This window comes from Chanodichthys erythropterus, chromosome 4, assembly GCF_024489055.1.
Source record: "Chanodichthys erythropterus isolate Z2021 chromosome 4, ASM2448905v1, whole genome shotgun sequence".
NCBI classification, from domain to species: Eukaryota; Metazoa; Chordata; class Actinopteri; order Cypriniformes; family Xenocyprididae; genus Chanodichthys; species Chanodichthys erythropterus.
In genome coordinates, this window is record NC_090224.1 from 2,881,243 (window position 1) to 2,901,819 (window position 20,577).

Consider the following 20,577-nt stretch of genomic DNA (forward strand, 5'->3'; position numbering starts at 1 on the left):
GGTGATGAATGCGAAAAATATATATCACATCAGTAACTAGACTGATTTATGGCCCCTATAAAGCACTTGACTTTAAATACAATTGCCAAAACTGTGAAAGGAATGGTTTGATATGCAGCCTGAACGTTATTAGGCACAAAGAGGGCTGGAGTGTTTTGACACGAGCCCTGCAGAGGTCAGTGGAGATGACCTGACCCCAGGATCAAACAGTCAGAGCAGGAACAACTAATCAAACGCATGTGTCTGTGAGCATGTGTGTTTGATGAAAGTAATCTCATTTGCATAATGAGACCCAAAACACACACCATAAGGGAAGCGTTTGTTTAATAAGAGAGTGAGGTACTTGCCAATGGAAAAATCAATGACGTGTTAAATAAAATATTTCCTTAAGACAGCTGTGCATTGCTTCAAATAAAGTCAATAATGTCAGCAATTTTTTTTTTTTTTTTTTTTTTTTAATTCAGTAATCAAATATGAACCATTTTAAATATAAAATGGACAAAATATGTATTTTCACTACCATTCAAAATTTGGGGTTGATAAGATTTTTTTTAATGTTTTTGAAAGAAGTCTCTAATGCTCACCAAGGCTGTATTTATTTGATCAAATTTACATTGCAGTAAAAACAGTAATATTGTGAAATTTTATATTTCGCCTCTCTTCAATGGGGGGCAGATCATTCAGTGTTATTGCACCCAAACTCTGTAATTCTCTCCCACGCTCACTCTGTTGTGTCAATAATATCTCTGAATTTAAATTATTACTCAAAACTCACCTATTTTCTGAATGTTATACCCCTGATTTTGATTAAAATTTGATTACTCTGCATTATTACTATTATTTCTCTGAATGTTATGTCTCTTAAGTCCTGTTTTGTAATTTTGTACTTGACTCTATTTTTCTGTATACTTCCATTATTGTTTCTCATCATTGTCTACTTGTATTATCTCTTCCCTGTTAATTGTTCACTGTAAAGCGTCCTTGAGCTCTGGAAAGGCGCTATATAAATAAAACGTATTATTATTATTATTATTATTTCAATATAATTTAAAAAGTGATTTATTCCTGTGACGGCAAAGCTGAATTTTCAGCATCATTACTCCAGTCTTCAGTGTCACATGATCCTTCTGAAATCATTCTAACATACTGATTTTGTGCTTAAAAGGTACGTTTACATGACAACGATGTACTAAAAACAAAAAAGTTTTTTTCTTTGTACAGATGACAACGTTATCAAAACTATTCTTATTCGCACGGATCCGCAAAAATGACTAAAAACGCTGTATTACGCATGCCAGACAAGTAGTTGGTGATGTCACTTTGAAAGATTACGCACCTGCGCATACACATGGTCGCACCAAATGCGCATGCCTATCCGCTTTATTTTTATAGTTTACTGATATTTTTTTAATTATTATCCCTTTATCAGCTAATAAATCGGAAGTCTCGCACATTCACAGAAATACCTTAATTCCGCATTGACAAATAATGTGGATAGACTAAACACATAATATGCATGCCATCACCATTTTCACAGATTCACGTTTTTGCAGTTTACATAAAGATGACAACGGTATGGTTTTCAAAAACTTGCATTTTCAGGCCACCAAAATGCCATTGTTGTGTAAATGAATGGCCAAAACACATAAAAAGTTTTCCGTGTCACGTAAACCGCCCCAAAAGAACATTTCTTATTATCAATATTGAAAACAGCATTTATTTGAAATGCAAATCTTTTGTAATATTTATATTTACTGTCATTTTTGACCAATTTAATTCAACCTTCCTGAATAAAAAGGATTAATTTCTTAAAAAATTATTTCTGACTCCACACTTTTAAAACAGTAGGGCACCTATTTTAACTATCTAAGCGCATGGTCTAAAGCACATGGCGCAAGTGCACTTGGGTCGTGTTCAAATCCACTTTTGCTAGTTTACCGATGGGAAAAATGGTTGGCGCGGCCAGCGCATGGTCTAAAAGGGTTGTCCCTATTCTCTTAATGAGTAATGGGTGTGTTTTTGGGCGTAACATGCAATAAACCAATCAGAGTCTCATCTCCCAATCCCTTTAAAAGCCAGTTGCGCTCACAACATGGCGGATTTGCTAATTACATGGCAGAATTTGCAAGCGGAAAAGCTGAACGCTTCTCTAGTGAGGAAATGGATCTGACCATCTATGGGACAATGGCGCAGTATATTTCAGTTGCCTCAAAATAGCAACGTGCCAACAATGCGCCTGAACACACCTCGTTTTCAGACCAGCACGCCCATGGCGAACAGATCCAAATGCATTTGCTATTTAAACAATGTGGCGCAGGGCATGAAAAAGATAACTGCGTCGGGCTGACACTAGTAAAAAACACTTGCGTCGTGCCTGGCGCCACATTGCACTGGGTGTATGATAGGGCCTGAAGTGTTAAACACCTTACATGTGAGTTAGTTTTGATTTATGAAACAAAATAAGATAAAACATTATATATTTTTCAAAGAAAGTAACCAAATACAAAGTCTTGGTGGCTATATATTTCAAAAAGATAGAGTGTGTGCATCAGTATGCAGACCTCATGGGTTGCGTTCGCAGTGCTGTTTTAAGGCTTTCAATGGTCTTGTTACGTTCCTCCTCTTCTTCCTTCTCCAAGGCCAACAGAGTCTTTCTCTGTAAAATAAAATGAGATGCCATGTTTACACTAGAAGCACATGTTAGCCAGCTAAGATGTACATGTCTAAGCATGGATACATGTCATGTGTTTTAAGGCCACAATGTAGAATGGGAATGTAATACGTATAATGTATAATTAGGATAACCACTAAGAGCTCCAATAACCATTGTTTTAAGAAAAAGAAATGACCATATCCATGAACAGTTCATGGATATTAAAAGAAAAGGTCTTCAAAAATGACATACTTACAGCTGCCATTGAATTGAGCTGGTCAATGTAGTACTCTGGCCAGCTAGTAGCACCTTTGTTCTCCTCTTGTTCCTGAGAGGAATAAAACAATAGGTGAAAAGGCACAGAATTTACCTTTAAATTATTGGTTTAAGCATGTCAGCATGAATATATTTAAAACACGACTCTTGTTTTCACTTCAAGCAAACGGCATTAATCCACGCTGTCCTCTGCATGATGTCGATCAGAGTGCACACAACAGGAACATGACACAGGGAATAGAGGAATGTGAAACAACACATCGGGAATGAACTGGGAAGGAATGTGTGGTTTTGGAATGTTATTGGGAATGACATAATTTGGACGCATCAGTGGGAATGAGACGTTCCTAACTCTGCAGCAATGAGAAATGATCTTTATCTTGAAAATGATCTTATTTTGATACCGGCCAGTTATGTGAAACCAAATATTCAGCTGACAAAAGAGTGAATTGGCTTATCTGAGAGGCATTTATTTAATCTGTCGTTCTTTTTGCATTTAGATTGTTGCCATTTGTTTTTCCTTTTTATGCAATGACAACACCTCTTATTTCTTTGGTTTCTTTTTCTTTGCATAATTTTTCTTGGATTTAACCAAAGTATCTGTATATTCATTGCTAACTATTATATGTAACCGAAGCACATAAAACATGCAACAATTCACAAAGCATATATTCCCAGGTGAACATCACCTCCCCCAACACACAAACACTCTCCCAAACATACAGAGAAAAAACAGATCTGAAACAGAACATCACGCTCAAAGCACTGGCAGAAATAGCACATGCTTTAAGTAGGCCAGCAGAGATTCACAGACACCAGAGAAACAACACAGCTCCCAGATTGAGCCAATGCCGCATTAGCTGAAAACGCAGTAAGATTCAGAAGACAAGCAGGAAAGCAGGGAGCTACGTAGGGAGTAATGAATCAAAAACGAGTGGAACTTGTGAAGTGTGACAGCTTCCCTCTCAAAACAAGCACAGTCTGCCCGCACGGCCACTAATAAGGAGTTTAATTGTAGCTTATGTTCCCTGAACACACAGGAAAGGAAAAAAATCTGGCATAGCAATGAGCTCCTTGTAGGAACTGCGTAGGATGTTTCACACCCGGCTCTGCCAAGCCTTTTGGGAGATGATGGCACCTCACAAACAGGAAGAGTGGGGAATCTTGAATGCCGGCCTGGAGACCTGTGAACTTCCACCGTCCTGCATATTTCTCCTCAACTCCCCACACACCATTTGGCCTTAATGAGCAAAGCATCAACGTGGATCTCTGGCAGGACTCATTCTCATGCTGTGGAAGGACTTCCCGCTGCCCTCTTCCCATGAGCACTTCATTCTCAGACAGACATGTCATAACGACTTGGCTGAGGTTGGTTCGGAGAGACGCTCTTTCTAGGAACTATCACTGCTTCAATGTGTTCAGTTCAGATAATTACTATTTACGAAATAAGTTAAAAGCATTTAAACTGCATTGCTAAAAATAAGCACCAACAATTAGCTGAACAAGCTCAATTGTTGCATAGTATTCAAGTGAGATTAGCCAAGTTGTTATCTGCATATTTTTATGCAAATATTGGGATATCACATAAAAATGCCAGATGAAAACAGCAAAATAAAGGCCTGCTCCCACCAAAAATGTATGTTCTGCATGAAAATTCAGTCTGATTTCGCATACAATTTGTCTGTTCAGATCAATGTGTACAAAATTCAGTAGACGTGCTAAATGAAAATGCAATATCACTCTCTGCCAGTAGGTGGCGCTTTTAGAAATGTAGAAATACCCCAGTTACCCCTTCGCACAAAGCAGCAGCATTTCTGACACTCGCTCGTCATGGAGATGAAAAGTAATGAAACGGTATTTACATGTTTTCAAGCAGTTTACATTTTTTAATTCGCTATGGTGGTCCTCAAACAATGCCAAATACAAGATTATTGAGACACAAGAGTCAGATCGGTATTCGGTATGCTATATAGTCACTTAAAAAATAGTCTGTCTGTGAGCTCCACCAAATTGTACATTTTTGTAACAGCAGTGGTGTAAAAAAAAAAAAAATATATATATATATTTTATATATATATATATATATATATATATATATATATATATATATATATATACATATATATGTACTATAGAAAAATCTATTTAAAATACATTTATTTCATACTAAGTATACTTTAGATCCATTAACATATCACTTAAGACTTACTGATATAAAATTATAATTAAACTTTATTTGGAGTACTTCTTCATTGCACAATGCATATTTCTTAATATTATGCTTAAAAAGTGTTTTAATATCACTATTAATAAGGACTGTATGATCTTTGTATAATATCAGTCTTTAAATATTTAACCTAAAGTACCTAAAGTGTACCTAAAGCATACTTGCAATTATTCTACTTTAGAACAATCAGATATACTTAAGAATATCTTTAGTTGGACCTCAGCACTACAACATCTGTAAAACACCACACTAATTTTCATGTTGGCCTGATCAGGTACATCAACAGGCATTCATTGAAATGTAAACAAAACAAAACAAAACAAAAAAAAACATAATAAAGGGGTGTAACAATATTCAAAACAAACTTGCCCCGCCCCCTGATGCCCTGCCCAGCCCTACACGATAAATACAGCGTTGTAGCCTAGCCACCATTAATCACCAATAATCGCAATAAGTTCTGTGTTTTGTTACTTTTGATAAGAAACAAAATGTCATCTTTCAAATTCTGTCTATTTTATCATGAAATCCAAACAAAAAAATGTTGTTTTGATGCTCTTTGTGGCATGAAATATCACTGTACAGGCGCCTCATTTCAAGTGGCAGGTTGGAGCGTGAGTGAATGTGATCAACTCTTCCTCTTTTATACTAGTTACAGAATAAACATGAATGAACATCTGAAGGATTGTTGAAAGATACAGTGCGACTTACTGAAATGTATAATATCTCATGTAATCAGTGGCATTATCAATGGCAAAATATGTCAATAAAACAGTTTGTAAACACTGTGGCACATAGCATTTACCTCAGGCAAGTCATTCAGTGTCCACAGTTTGTTAGTTCTCCAGAGAAATGAACTCTCGCTAAATATATGCACTATATTAGCCTATTCACTATATTTAGCCTACTTAACTTGTTAGTGATGTCTTGATTATTTAATGTATGTTTAAATAAATCTGTCATGAAAATGACAGACCCTGTGTAAATTATTATATTTCAACAACGAATTGGAGTAAAAACATAATTTTATAATTAGATTTAGAAGTTAATGCAAAAACTGACTTGTGTGCAGTTTACATGTTTGCATACAATTTGTTATTTGAGAGTTGATTATTTTATCTAAAAATAAATAGCAACTGAATTTAGGCTAATAGTTTGGCTCTATAATTAAATATTATAGTAATGTGCAAGTAAGGGCTCCCTATATAGTTTACATCATTAGCAGAGATATTTTTTTTTTCTTTGAGGAACTTTTAATTATAATTGAATTAATTTAAAGACAGAGCCACAATTTGTTCAGTTAACTACTGTTTAACCCTTAAATGCATACCTCGGGTATTTAGTGACCCGGGACGTCATTCACTACCCTCCTCCTAATTCATTTTTTAAAGTTAGACATCAACCTTCTTGGTATTCCTCAACCAATTCATTATAAAGAATATAACAAGAAAAAAATCATAAAATTATAAAAGAATGCCTATTTTTGTATTCATTTTTTGTAAAAATGTAATTTTTTCATTTTTTGTCGCAAACGACCCGAGGTGTATATTAGTGTACGTATATTTTTTTTGCACAACAATAATTGAATCTTAAATGATGGAATAAGTGCAATTCACCTTTATTCCACAAGGTTGCAATGTCTGATACACAATGCTGAAGTGACGACTCATTTAGACGGAAAACGAAATAATAATAAAAACATGAAATGGCTCAGCGATTTACTGCAGAGCAAGTACTGAACGCAATCAAATATGACTGTAACTGTTACAGGATGGATCTTGTGAAGCTGTTAGCGACCGAAATATTGATTTTGAAGATGTTGAAAATTATATAGTTTTGAGAATACGTTTGAGATCGCGAATGGGCTCATATCTGTGACCTCAAACATACCTATTATTTGCTGAATTTACTGGGAAATGAGCTCTGACGAGGACAGTGATGATGGCATAAAACATCTGCTCAAACTGAGCCCTTTCAAGCTCCAAAAGGTAACAAAATATGATTTATTTTATTCTATTGTAATTGTTACTCTAATATCAGATTTATATCAGTTAGTTTTATATCAGTTTTATACTATTGCGACAGGTAGAGATCCTTCCGTGTTAGATATAGATCCGGGTCGATAAAGACCCGAATATGTAAGAATGATTGGTGAAACAGTCATGCATTTAAGGGTTAATAAAAAAAATAAAAAAAAGTTTTCTCCCCCTGCTGTACCTGACTGTACCGAATCGAACCGTGACTTCAAAACCGAATTACATACCGAACCGCCAGTTTCGTGTACCGTTACACTCCTAATAAACACCAATTAAATATGTGTGTGTGTGTAGAAATGCTGCTTTATTCACAAGTTATGTTTTGCAATATTTCGATTTGTTGCATTGACTAAATTCACAACTCGGAGGGAAACGGTCAATGTTGACTGCAGCGCTACAGGTCTAATCTTTCACATCTGCCAGACAGCAGTGGGTCAGAGATTCACTCTGCTCATTTGAACCCACTTGTCTATGTATTTGTTGGCCCACCGCCCAAGGAAGCTTGATAGCCCCTGACTTAGAAAGAAAAAAAAAATAACAAGATCAAGACTCTTCCTCTTCTGCCCATCCACCATTAACTTTTTTTATGAAAACACTGAATGCTTCAGCAAAGAGAAAGAGAGTTAGATTACAACAGCATCCATTTATTTTGTAGAAATCAGAAAGCTCTGATTACCGATGTTTATTTATCCACAATGGGGACAATTGAGGCAAGTCAGATTAATATCCACACTGACTATTCTTAATCGACCTTTGCCAGAAGCAGGACAGCTGATACTGTACCTGGAGCTTTGGTCTTGAGCCAGGAGAGCTTGCACACCTGAGTGCATTGAGATTGAGATCAGGGCGCAGGTGAATAATAACTGTGCTCAGCACACCGTACAGAAAGAGATGTCAGCAAAACAGTTTGGGAATCAAACTTAAAATAGTCCTCGCCCTTCACAGGGGTTATAAGAGTACTATACTCCTTACCCTTCCAGAAGCACTAAAGAGACACAAAAGATGACTTTCATGACTTAAAGAGGCCATTTTGTACACATTTTTAGTTTTGAAATTTGCCTTTTATCACTCTAAAAAATGTTGGGTTAAAAACAACCCAAGCTGGGTTAAATATGGACAAACCCAGCAGGTTGGGTTAAAGGGCACCTATTATGCCTTCTTTCACAAGATGTAATATAAGTCTCTGGTCTGGTCAAGTTTCAGCTGAAAATACCCCACAAATTTGCCCCTATTTGGGGGTGAGCAAAAACATGCCTTTTACTACTGTATATTACTATATTGCTGGCTAAAAAAAATAAATCCAAAATTGGTTGAAAAAAATGGCTGAGTGAAAACAACCCAATCCCTGGGTTTGTCCATATTTAACCCAGCATATTTTAGAGTGTTCCTTGTCCACAGTCATGGCCATTTTTAACCCCTTTCTCTGAACCTCAGAATACATATTTGCTACTTGTACATTATTTAAAAATTTAAGGTTGGTAAGATTTTTTAAAGGTGCCCTAGAACTTTTTAAAAAAAGATGTAATATAAGTCTAAGGTGTCTCCTGAATGTGTCTGTGAAGTTTCAGCTCAAAATACCCCATAGATTTTTTTTAATGAATTTTTTTAACTGCCTATTTTTGGGCATCATTATAAATGAGCCGATTCAGGGCTACTGGCCCTTTAATTCTCGTGCTCCACGCCCACGGAGCTCACGCTTGACTTGAACAGTGCATAAACAAAGTTTACACAGCTAATATAACCCTAAGATGGATCTTTACAAAGTGTTCATCATGCATGCGGCATGCATGCGTCGGATTATGTGAGTATTGTATACTGTTATATTGTTTACATTTGATTCTGAATGAGTTTGAGGCTGTGCTCCTTGGCTAACGGCTAATGCTACACTGTTGGAGATATTTATAAAGAATGAAGTTATTTCTGAATTATACAGACTGCAAGTGTTTAAAAATGAAAATAGCGACGACTCTTGTCTCCGTGAAAACAATAAGAAACGATGGTAACTTTAACCATTTAACAGTACATTAGCAACATGCTAACGAAACATTTAGAAAGACAATTTACAAATATCACTAAAAAAATCATGATATCATGGATCATGTCAGTTATTATTGCTCCATCTGCCATTTTTCGCTATTGTTCTTGCTTGCTTACCTAGTCTGATGATTCAGCTGTGCACAGATCCAGACGTTCTGCCCTTGTCTAATGCCTTTCATAATGTTGGGAACATGGGCTGGCATAAGCAAATATTGGGGCGTACATATTAATGATGCCGACTGTTACGTAACAGTCAGTGTTATGTTGAGATTCACCTGTTCTTCGGAGGTCTTTTAAGCAAATGAGATTTATATAAGAAGGAGGAAACAATGGAGTTTGAGACTCACTGTATGTCACTTCCATGTACTGAACTCTTGTTATTTGACTATGCCAAGATAAATTCAATTTTTCTTTCAAGGGCACCTTTAAATGTTCTTGAAAGAAGTCTCTAATGCTCACCAAGGCTGCATTGATTTGATCAAAAATACAGTAAAAACACAGCAAAAAATACAGTAATATTGGTAAATGTTATTAGTATTTAAAATAACGGTTTTCTTTTTTAAAGGGGACCTATAATGCCTCTTCTGTGCCCAGAATCTGTCAGCTTAAAATACAGCTCATTTATTATAGCTTGTCAAATTTGTGAGCAAAAACACAGTTTTTGTGTGTGTCCCTTTAAATGGAAATGAGCTGCTGCTCCCAGCCTCTTTCCAGAAGAAGGCGGAGGTTTAACAGCTCGCACCTCGGTTGCTCAACAACAACAAAGCTGGAGAATCTCACACAGCCAAAATGACGATTGTCAGTAATGGTGAAACTCATTAAGAAGTTATTAACTTTTAGAATGCATCTGGACGTTTCTGAACAGTTAGTTGATAAATTTGTGGAGTTGATTCAACTCATGATTTGCTCCTCAAAAAACATTTCTTATTATCAATGTTGAAAACCGTTGTGCTGCTTAATATTTTTGTAGAAACTATTAGCATTTTCCCCCCCCAGGATTCTTTGAAGAATAGAAAGTTCAAAAGAACAACATTTAGGATTATGATCTTTAAGACTAAATTTAAATGATCTCTAATGTTGCTGGGAGATTTTTGTGCCATAATTTGTTTTTTTATTCTCTACCTGACACTTAAAACTATTTGTTTTGAAATAAATAACCACACATGGCTGCTCTCTGGCCTTGAATGCAGGTTTGCTGTCTTGTCAAAAACCTTTTTTACTGCCCCATCCTGCAATAACTGTCTCTTCGCAGAGCCTGCATTGTGTGACAGGTTAATAAAACCTCATATCACATAGTACAATGTGCACGTTTATCTAACTAGAACAAAAAAAAAAAAAAATCAATCCTCATAATGACACCTTTAAAAATAATGTTTTGATTTTAAAACTCAAAAGGAGGCAATTCATGGCGAGTTTGAGGGAAGTCAGTTTTCAAAGTTAGTGTTACCTGGTCAAGCAATAAAAGTATTGTTTCTGGTTTGTGCTCCATCACGTCATTTGATATCATATGAGAGATAACAGACAGTCACCTATGACTCACCTTGTTAAGGTCAGTGCTGAACCTGTGATCAGATTGCAACTGGTTTAGCAGCTCTGCTGATAACAATCAATCAACGTCCTATACAGTATGATTATGAATAAGATTTTGATCACCATCTGTCATCAGACCATGTGGGGTTTTTTTTGTTTGTTTGTTCATAACGTGTTTTTTTAGGGCTGTCAATTGAATTATTTATATACAAATATAAACTACTGTTCAAATATTGGGTTCAGTAAGATTTCTTTTTAAAGAAATTAATACTTTTATTCAGCATAGATGCATTAAATTGATCAAAAGTGACAGTAAATACTTTTTGTTACAAAAATATTTCAAATAAATTTATATATATATATATATATATATATATATATATATATATATATATATATATATATATATATATATATATATATATATATATATATATATATAGTGGTTTCCCCAAAAAAATTAAGCAGCACAACTGTTTTCAACACTGATAATAATAAGAAATGTTTCTCGAGAACCTAATCTTCTGAAGGATCATGTGACACTAAAGACTAGAGTAATGGTGCTGAAAATTGAATCACAGAAATAAATTACTTTAAAATATATTAAAACAGAAAACAGTTATAATATTTCACAATATTACTGTTTTACTGTATTTGAACAAATGAATGCAGGCTTGGTGAGACTTCTTTCAAAAATATTAATCACCCTAAACTTTGGAATGGTAGTGAAAATTAACACTACTAAAAGCTGCTATATACTTATTGACATTAATATTTATTATTATTATTTGATGAGGAAAAAACAAAACAATATTAAGTTAATTCAAAGACATTATATTATTTTAATAAGTTTTTTTTTTTTTAATATACAGTACAAAGGAATATTTAAATGTTTTTTATTTAAAAATTCTTTATTATGTAATTAACAGCGCAGATTTATATTTAAGATATTTATCATGGATTAACACATTAAATTAACACCTCTAGTTTGTGTCACAATCAAAATGTCGACACCTTATTGATACATGGAAAGAGAAGGAAAGAGATAAATGGTGTGAATTGAAGGCTACAACCCGGCTGTTTCCCAGGCTTGACAGACCCATCAAAAGCCATCAGTTCTTGCAGATAACATAATCTGCACCTGCAAATGGAGGCCTTCCTGTTTGCTTTGGACCAACCACGGCTTCCCTTATCCTTCCACCCTCCTATCCCAGACTGAAGCCCTGGGGAAGAGCGCCAAGTCCCTGTTTTACTAGTCCCAGGCTGGGCACTGTGCTGAGTCTGCGTGAATGCTGCTGCACAGCCACAGGCCATCTCACGACAGACATATTCTTCCTTAATCTCATCCATCCGCTCACCGTCTTAAATCTTTTTCATTGGTTCCATGTGTTGAATCACGGAGCATGACCTCCTGATGCAAGTAAAGCTAAATCAAATGTGGCTGAAAGACTTATCAAAACACAGAAACAGCATCCCATTCGGGCCAACTGCTGTGCTTCCAAAAACCAGGATAAGGTTAGAAAGCAGGTCATTTACAAAACATGTATAAAAATCCTTCTCGTGACTAAAACTAGAAGTCAAAAGACAATTTTGAGTGCCCTACTTCACACCATGGCCTCTTTCGGCTCAGTGTCCCATGACAATGAGTAATTAGGTCTGTAATTGGGACACAGCATATGTGGCTATACAGGAAAAGATGTCATGGCCAGACAGATGGACGACCTGTAACCAATACCAGCTTCTGAACCACTACAATTCATAGATAAGAAGGTCTAAGAAAAATCCCAGTGGGGTGCAAAAAACTCCATATCACATATCTAGAGAAATATCAGCTAGAATCCAGAATTCCTTCATCCCACTGCAACTGTATCAGAGCTAAACACAAGAGATGCAGAATACATCAGCACCATATCAGTTATTAGCGATAAACAAAGAAATACAGATGTATAATATAAGCCATTTATCTGTTATCAGCCATAACATAAAATAATTATCGGCTTTTCTGTATCTTCCACAATTTCAAAATCACGTATACAGTAGAAATACAGCATTACAGTAAATAGCCAGATTGAATGCCCCCCCACACCCCAAATATTTGATAATCCTTTTTTTTTTTTTTTTTAAGATTTAAAATGCTAGCATGGTGAACACAGTGCATCCTGAGTGTATTCATTCACATGCATAACTATAGAACAAAAGTTAGGAACAGTTTTATTAAACAGCACGTTTCAGATGCAGCTACAGCAGGCTTACTGAGTCTCAATGGGTCTTTACGCTTCAGTGTGAACATTTAACTAAGAACAGTTTATAGACCTGCAGGATTTTGCCACTTCAGTGTGCTTTCTATCACCCTGACTGTATTGCTGTCACATCACTGGCAGGTAACCACCGACCACCCACTGTCTTTGGCGGTGTATGTGCGGCAGTTTTCAGTGCTCATGCTGTCTTGAGTTAAACACATGGATTCACATCAGAAGAACAGGCTGGCAGGACTTATGTTTGTGGCATCATGGAGGGTTTGATGTCGTTTTAAACACCACCCACCCCTCCAGTGTTTCTCTGCTCTCTGAGCTCCATTATGTCATGGAGGATAAATGGTATGACTTGGCCTCACCATATCCTGCATTCCTAAATATGCAGCGATGTCCAGTATAAATGAATAAGTGTGATTTCATAAAATAGGATTTGCTTTTTAACAAAACATTACGCTAGAGGAAACTGACAGAATCAAGCGGTGGGAACAGCAGACCCATGTAATGACCTTGTCTATGGCAAATGTTCAAAATACAACAAGGACCCAGTAAATTCCTCCATTCCCATCACAAACCAATCAAGTCTAACACTTTTTCTTGAAGTTGATGAAATTATCTTGCATGGCTTAACAGTAGTTCAATGGCCCAGGGCCAATGTCTAGTGTTTGTCACTATTTCTTACTTTTGTTGATCATAGTTATGTATTATTACAGTAGAATAAAATGTCCAGCTATTATTAGAAATAAAAAACCAAATAGATTATTTGTTCTAACTTTGTTTTATAAAGAACGCTTCATATTTAATAAAAAATGGTGCAAATGTAAATAACATTTGAGCAAAGTTTAATGAAATTAAAAAAAATAAATAAATAAATAAATAAAAATCTTGAATAAAATTTGTGGTAAAAAGCTTTACTGACCAAACCAGACAAGAAACAAAAAACAAAAACAAAATAAAACAAAATAAAACAAAGCAAAACACAAAACAAAACAAAACAAAACAAAAAACAAGCTTTGTCTTCTACAAGTACAGACAATAAGTAAAGCAGATTATTTCTCAAGCAGAAAATACTTTCTCATTTCCCTTAAAAAAAATATGTTATTTTCTCCGCTGGTGAGTCACCATTTTTTTCAGTTCTCAGATGATGAAAGCAACGCCTAAAGAAACACTTTGCAAAATTCTCTCCGCAGCAACGAACTGGATACCCTGAAGTGCAGCATGTACTTTGTTTCAGGTCTCTTTGGTAAGAAAGAATCTGCTAAGAACATAATGTAAGAGAAAGTCTCTTCATATTGTCTTTAGGAACATTTCCACTTATCCAAAAGTTCTGCTGACACATAATTGATAATGAACAGATGAATGGAAACATTTAATAGATTAGCTGTTTTTAAAGCAGGGAAAGTGGAGATAAGGCGCATTGAGTCAGAATCCTGTTTCTTTCAGACTGAGAGGTGATTACGTTAAGCACTTTGATATATGAGATGTTTAAACACCGTTCTGACAGGATGACAGTGTAATCTGGTGCACTGAACTTTCAACTGAGGATGAGAGGGTTAACACACACACACACACACACACACACACACACTATGGCGTAATGTTGGAGAAGTCTAACCTTCTTCTTGCTGCAGTAAATCTGCCATTTCTTTTCTGCTGGTAAGGCAAACATTGCCTCTCTGTGCTTCTCTGTGAGGTCCAGCTCATCCTGAATGAAAGGAAAAGACAGAAAGAGAAAAGAAAGATTAGATATTTTTGAACCTGGACATGGCAAAAACAAACTGTAAATCCCTCGAGGCAGTGCCAATATACCCACAAACCAATGATAACAGCATGTGGAAACCACAGAATTTTTTTTTTCCAACTTTCTCCTTACCCACAAATACTTCCTCCCATCCTCCAGCAGAGAGGATACAGAGAAAACTGACAGAAAAAGAAGAAAACGTCTGTGATATAGGACTAGTGATGATCTGCACTGCAGACCTGGTGAAATGACATTTCTTTCCACTGTATACTTCTTTACGGTTGGAATGTTAATAAATCAAAGTTGGCTTGAACTTTGCTTGACTTGAGTTTGAAAAACCCAACGGATATGAATCATATAGATTACAATGGATATATCTCAGTTAATGAAATTTAACTAATGAAAATGTCAATGCTTGTTTTATAACCAAATTAAATATATGTATGAAATTTAAAAATAAATTTTGCTATTGTAAGTGTAGTACACACACACTAGTATTAAAAAGTTCTCTCTTTTTATTTGTCAAAGAAGTTTGATTAAATTGATCAAAAGAAACTGTACAAACATTTATAATGTTTTAATAGATTTGAATTCCAAATAATAAAAAAAATGAAAGCAGCACAACTGTTTTCTACTTTGATAATAATAAGAAATGTTTCTTGAGCAGCAAATCAGCATATTAGAATTATTTTTTTGAAGGATCACGTGACACTGAAGACTGGAGTAATGATGCTGAAAATTAAGCTTTGCCATCACAGGAATAAATTACATTTTAACAAATATTTTAATAGAAAACAATTACTTTAAATTGTAATAATATTTCACAGTATTACTGTATTTTTAAGACTGTGATTGTGTTAAATTTCTTTAAATTGTAATTCATTCAATTCCTCTCTGTCATTCCAATTTAACATCCTGTGGAGTCTCTCTAATTCAATTCAAATTCATCAAAATTCATTGTAAATTCTGCTCAATTCTGTTTGAAACACCAAAGGACTGATGATTGAACAATCAACGGCTTTGGAAATGAATGTACTACATATAAACTTCTGCCACTTGTAATTTCCTTTAGTTTTGTCCTTGAAATAGCAGTATACCACAACAATCACTGTGTTGTGGTTTGTCCTCAACAGTGGGTGTAGGTTTCACAAAGAAAGCCCTGGTTTGTTTGTTAGCTGCTCTCGACATGGGAGTCCCATGCGAAATTACAGTTCCACTGTGATTTTCCACTTGTAAACACACAGACAACTGAAAATATTCATAATACAATGTATACAGGAGAGAAATCCATTCACTGAGACATGCAACTGAGTCAGTGTACAATCTTTCATGACATGAGGGTGTTTCCCCTCTAAGTATCCCACCATAAAGCACCATTCTGTTGTCCTCCAGGGACTTTATCATAGCCTCCTATAGTGTATGTAAAATAATTGTTAAAGGTTATAGGTAAAACACTTAGTACCATTCATGTTTTTGAAAAAAAGTCTTGTGTTCATCAAGGCTGCATTTATTTAATCAAAAATACAGTAAAAACAGTAATATTGTAAAATATAATTATAATTTAAAATAACAGTTTTCTGTTCAAAATGTAATTTATTCCTGTGAACCTTAATTTTCAACAGTCATAACTCAGTCTTCAGTGTCACATGACCCTTCAAATGATGCTGATTTGCTGCTCAAGAAACATTTCTTACTATTATCGTGTTGAATGTTGAACTGTACTTACAAAGCGATTTTTATTATCATATCAAATCTTATGAAACACTTGCATATCATGATATCATGCTTCAACAGTCAAAGTTGATTGAATTTGAGCTCTACAATCTGAACTGGACCACGTTCAAGGAACGGATCCACCATCGATCTGTCCATTTCAGCAGCAGAAGCTAATAAAGAGTCTGCTCGGCGTACATCTCTCACTGTAAATCCCTGCATGTAATGCTACTCAGAGATCTGCCTTCCAAAACTGGTAATGGCTTCCTGTCTGGCAGCTCTTGGTGACAGTGATGTCCCTGATGCTCCACAGGGTAGCAGGAGAGAGGAAGAGCTGCTGTTCCTCTCATCCGGCCTGGTGTCTCTTCCATCCCTCTTTCCTGCAAATCCCCCAGCCTTTAACGGAAACTAGCTGCACAGTCAGCAGAAGTCTAGACATCCCCGCCATATACGCATAAAGAAAATACGCATACAGTGTCTCGTTATACAGTCAAGGGCAGCCAGACTACAACCAGGATGTTCCATTCATGCAGAAAACCACACCTTGCCTTATCTGAACCCAACACGCTACATCAAGCCCCAGCGTTCAGTCGCAGAACAAACATTAAAGCCTGGGCTGTGTGCATCAATCTATCAATGCTCTATACCAATCCTTTCAGCACTCATAATGAGGAAAAAGTCTACTGTAGAACATGAACTCTCTATTGTAGACTCTACACTGAGCAGTCAAATCAACTCTTGATTAAAATAAACTTGCACTCTAATGGAGAATACAGTAGGATAACTCTCAGATTACACCAATGAAAAGACTAAGTAAAAGAGGTCATTTATTATACAGTTTACACTACAGTGGTGTACTGAAGCCATATACCCATATACACATTATCTATGTCTTTATGGTTTAAACAGATGTTAAAGGGATAGTTCACCTGGAAATGAAAGTTCTGTCATTATTCACTCCAAACCTGTATGAATTTCTTGGATCCAAAGAAAACAAAAGAAGCAATTTGGAAGAATGTGCTGGGCACTCTTTTCCATGCAATTACACAAGCTTAAGCAAGTTTCCATACACTTATTTTTATGCACAATTATCGATTCCACGAGATGGAAATTATGTTTTTTTCCTGCAAATGTACTATGTGATATTCCAGTTTTTCATATATAGATACATTTTGCAACTTTGGATGGAAACATAGCTAATAGCGCGAATGGAGCTTTCAAAGCTTCAAAAAGAACAAATAGGGATGTACCGCTACCACTTTTTCCAGAACGAGTCCGATACTTTTATTTTTAGTACTTGCCGATACAGAGTACAGATACCTGTACTTTTATTGTATTTTTAATTTAAAAAAATGGGCAGAGAAACCAAAAGAATACAAATCAAATTAGCTGGCTTTGCAAATAGATATTTCCTTCAGTTATTTTCAATGCTTAATTATGCCTGTTAAAATGCATTGTAGGAGCTACAGTTACTTTCACTGTTCATATTATTGCTCTATCATATATCATCTTTAATTTAATAGCACAGTGAATATTTAGAACTGCTCCAGCAGGGCTCAACCAGTCAAGAGCAGTGAGTGATTGAGTCTTTTGTTGTTAGATTAACATTGAGGACAAAGACAGCAGCAGGTTTATTAGGTTACTGTCACTTTAAGAGCTGCACGTATCCAACACACTGTTACACACACATTTTCTTTCTCAACTGTCTCAAGACATAACTTAATATGTTTCACAAGGATACTTGCCTATATGGGTATTTTGAAATAATTTTGTGGGGAACTTGTCCGTTGAAGCATACGGAAGAGAATTAGGGCCAAGCAATAATAAAAAAATAAAACAAACTCGAGAAAAAAGTCGAAATAAAATGTTGAGAATAAACTCGTTAAATTTGGATAAAAAAGTCGAGATAAAATGTTGAGAATAAACTCGTTAAATTACGAGAAAAAAGTAATTAAATTACGAGAACAAATTATTTAAATTATGAGGAAAATGTTGTTAAATTTCTAGACAAAAGTCGAGAAAAAATGTTGAGAATAAACTCATTACATTACGAGAAAAAAACTTGTTAAATTTCGAGAAAAAAGTCGAGATAAAATGTTGAGAATAAACTCATTATATTATGACTTTATTCTCAACATTTTATCTAGACTTTTTTCTCGAAATTTAACAAGTTTTTTCTCGTAATTCAACAAGCTTATTCTCAACATTTTATCTCGACTTTTTTCTCGAAATTTAACAAGTTTTTTTCTCGTAATTTAACAAGTTTATTCTCAACATTTTATCTCGACTTTTTTCTCGGAATTTAATGACATTTTTCTCATAATTTAATGAGTTTATTCTCAACATTTTATTTAGACGTTTTCTCGAAATTTACCAACTTTAATCTCGAGATGATTTTAATTTTTTATTATTGCTTAGCCCTAATCCTCTTCCGTAGAAGCACAAGAAAACATAAAAGAGAACTTGATTTAATAGGATATTTGCACGCTGTCTGAGAGGCAACTTTCTGGATATTTTGAAGTGTTGTGTAATAGTGTAATGTGTGGAGAACAGAAGGAAAAATCAAACAAAATGGCTGAAGTTCTTTACTCCTGTGTCATATGCTTTATTGCTGCTTACCAACTCCTGACAGACACCACATGGTTCTTTTCGATGTATAGTTTAATAAACAGGCTGAATAATTCGTTCTCAACCACTAGGCTGATCCACAGAAGAAAGTAAGGGTAGGAAAAACATGAGAGTGAGTAAATGATGACAGAATTTTCATTTTTGGGTGAACTATCCCTTTAATTCTATGCCATAAAAGGATTACAATGCGATAATTTTGGATGAGACTCAAATGTTGTATCTGGGACCAATCCTAATACAATAGACCTAATCTAATCCCCTGGAAAAAGACACATATCACAGCTAAATCACATGGAAACTCCCTTCATGTACCTCATTATTTTCGCTTTATCCTGAAAAGCCCCTTTGTTCTGAGTGTATTTTTGTAATAGTCCTCAGTGTGCTGAATTCAATAAATTTGTAAGAAGACTTTGCCAGCCTCTGACATGAAGCAAAATTTGCATAACAACCTCCAAATAAACAGAATAAATGTCGGCTACAGTACTTTAAAAATTAGTCAGGTATCTTCTACTAAAACATAATATTACTTTCATGTAAAACCATGTGAATAAGCAGGCAGGTTGCCAGTTACGCAACACCGGTTTACAAATTCAACAATAACTTGCCAGAATGGCGCGTGCTGAGAGCATGAAATCTTTCTGTGAGGGCTGTGAAAAAAGAACAACTGCTGCTGCTTTGTGTTGTACATCAATTCGAACCCAAGTACAGGGAAAGAGAGGTTAAGAATGGGTCAGACCAAAAACAAGCAATTACTCTGCAGTGCAGTCCAAGACACAAGGCCGCTCAATGGAGCCCATTGATGTGCAAAGTGGAAGCTGGCAGAGATGGAGAAGGAGAGAGAGAGAGAGGCAGAGTCTGCAGCATGCCATAGTGCTGCGTTTTCTATTCAAGCAAGGATTAAAGATAACATATTTGATTAATCAATTACAGCTTTATAATTACTTTAAATTAGAGAGCAAAAAAGGAAGGACTGAGTATATGGAAATAATAGTTTGATTCTTCATTAATTAGGTCTACTTGCAACATATAAAATAAGTGTGGTGATATCCATAGAAAGTTTATAAAAAATAAACAAATAAAATAAATAATTATTATCATTATTATTATGATGATGATGAATACAAAAAAATATAATATGATATAATAGGATTAATTATAGAAATTAAAGAGAAAATAAATTTAAAAAAGCACAATTTTATTCAGGAAGGATGCATTAAATTAATATTAATAAATGTTACAAAAGATTTATATTTCAAATAAATGCTGTTTATACATGCTGAAATGTTGAACTTTTTACAAATTTTCTAATATTATAATAATAATAAAAATATTATCAGATGCAAATTTTGATTTTAATTATGTATTAGTAAATGATGAAATTAACATCATTTAAGATTAATAAATGCTTTATACAAATTATTCATTGTTAGTTTATGTTAACTAATGTAGTCAACTAATGTTAAATTAATATTAATATTAATGGTAAT

The 20,577-nt window shown here is 35.0% G+C and overlaps 1 protein-coding gene across 11 annotated transcripts in view; it reads right to left on the minus strand.

Annotated features, from left to right (window-relative positions):
- Window positions 1-20,577, minus strand: part of daam1b (dishevelled associated activator of morphogenesis 1b) — a 110,460-nt gene that overhangs the window by 29,249 nt on the left and 60,634 nt on the right. For all 11 annotated transcript variants that reach the window (XM_067383646.1, XM_067383647.1, XM_067383648.1 and 8 more), the window contains 3 exons: window positions 14,624-14,713; window positions 2,910-2,981; window positions 2,562-2,656 (listed from right to left, as the gene is read on the minus strand). In XM_067383646.1, coding sequence (XP_067239747.1) covers window positions 2,562-2,656; window positions 2,910-2,981; window positions 14,624-14,713 — 257 coding nt within the window. The remainder of the gene's footprint in view (window positions 1-2,561; window positions 2,657-2,909; window positions 2,982-14,623; window positions 14,714-20,577) is intronic.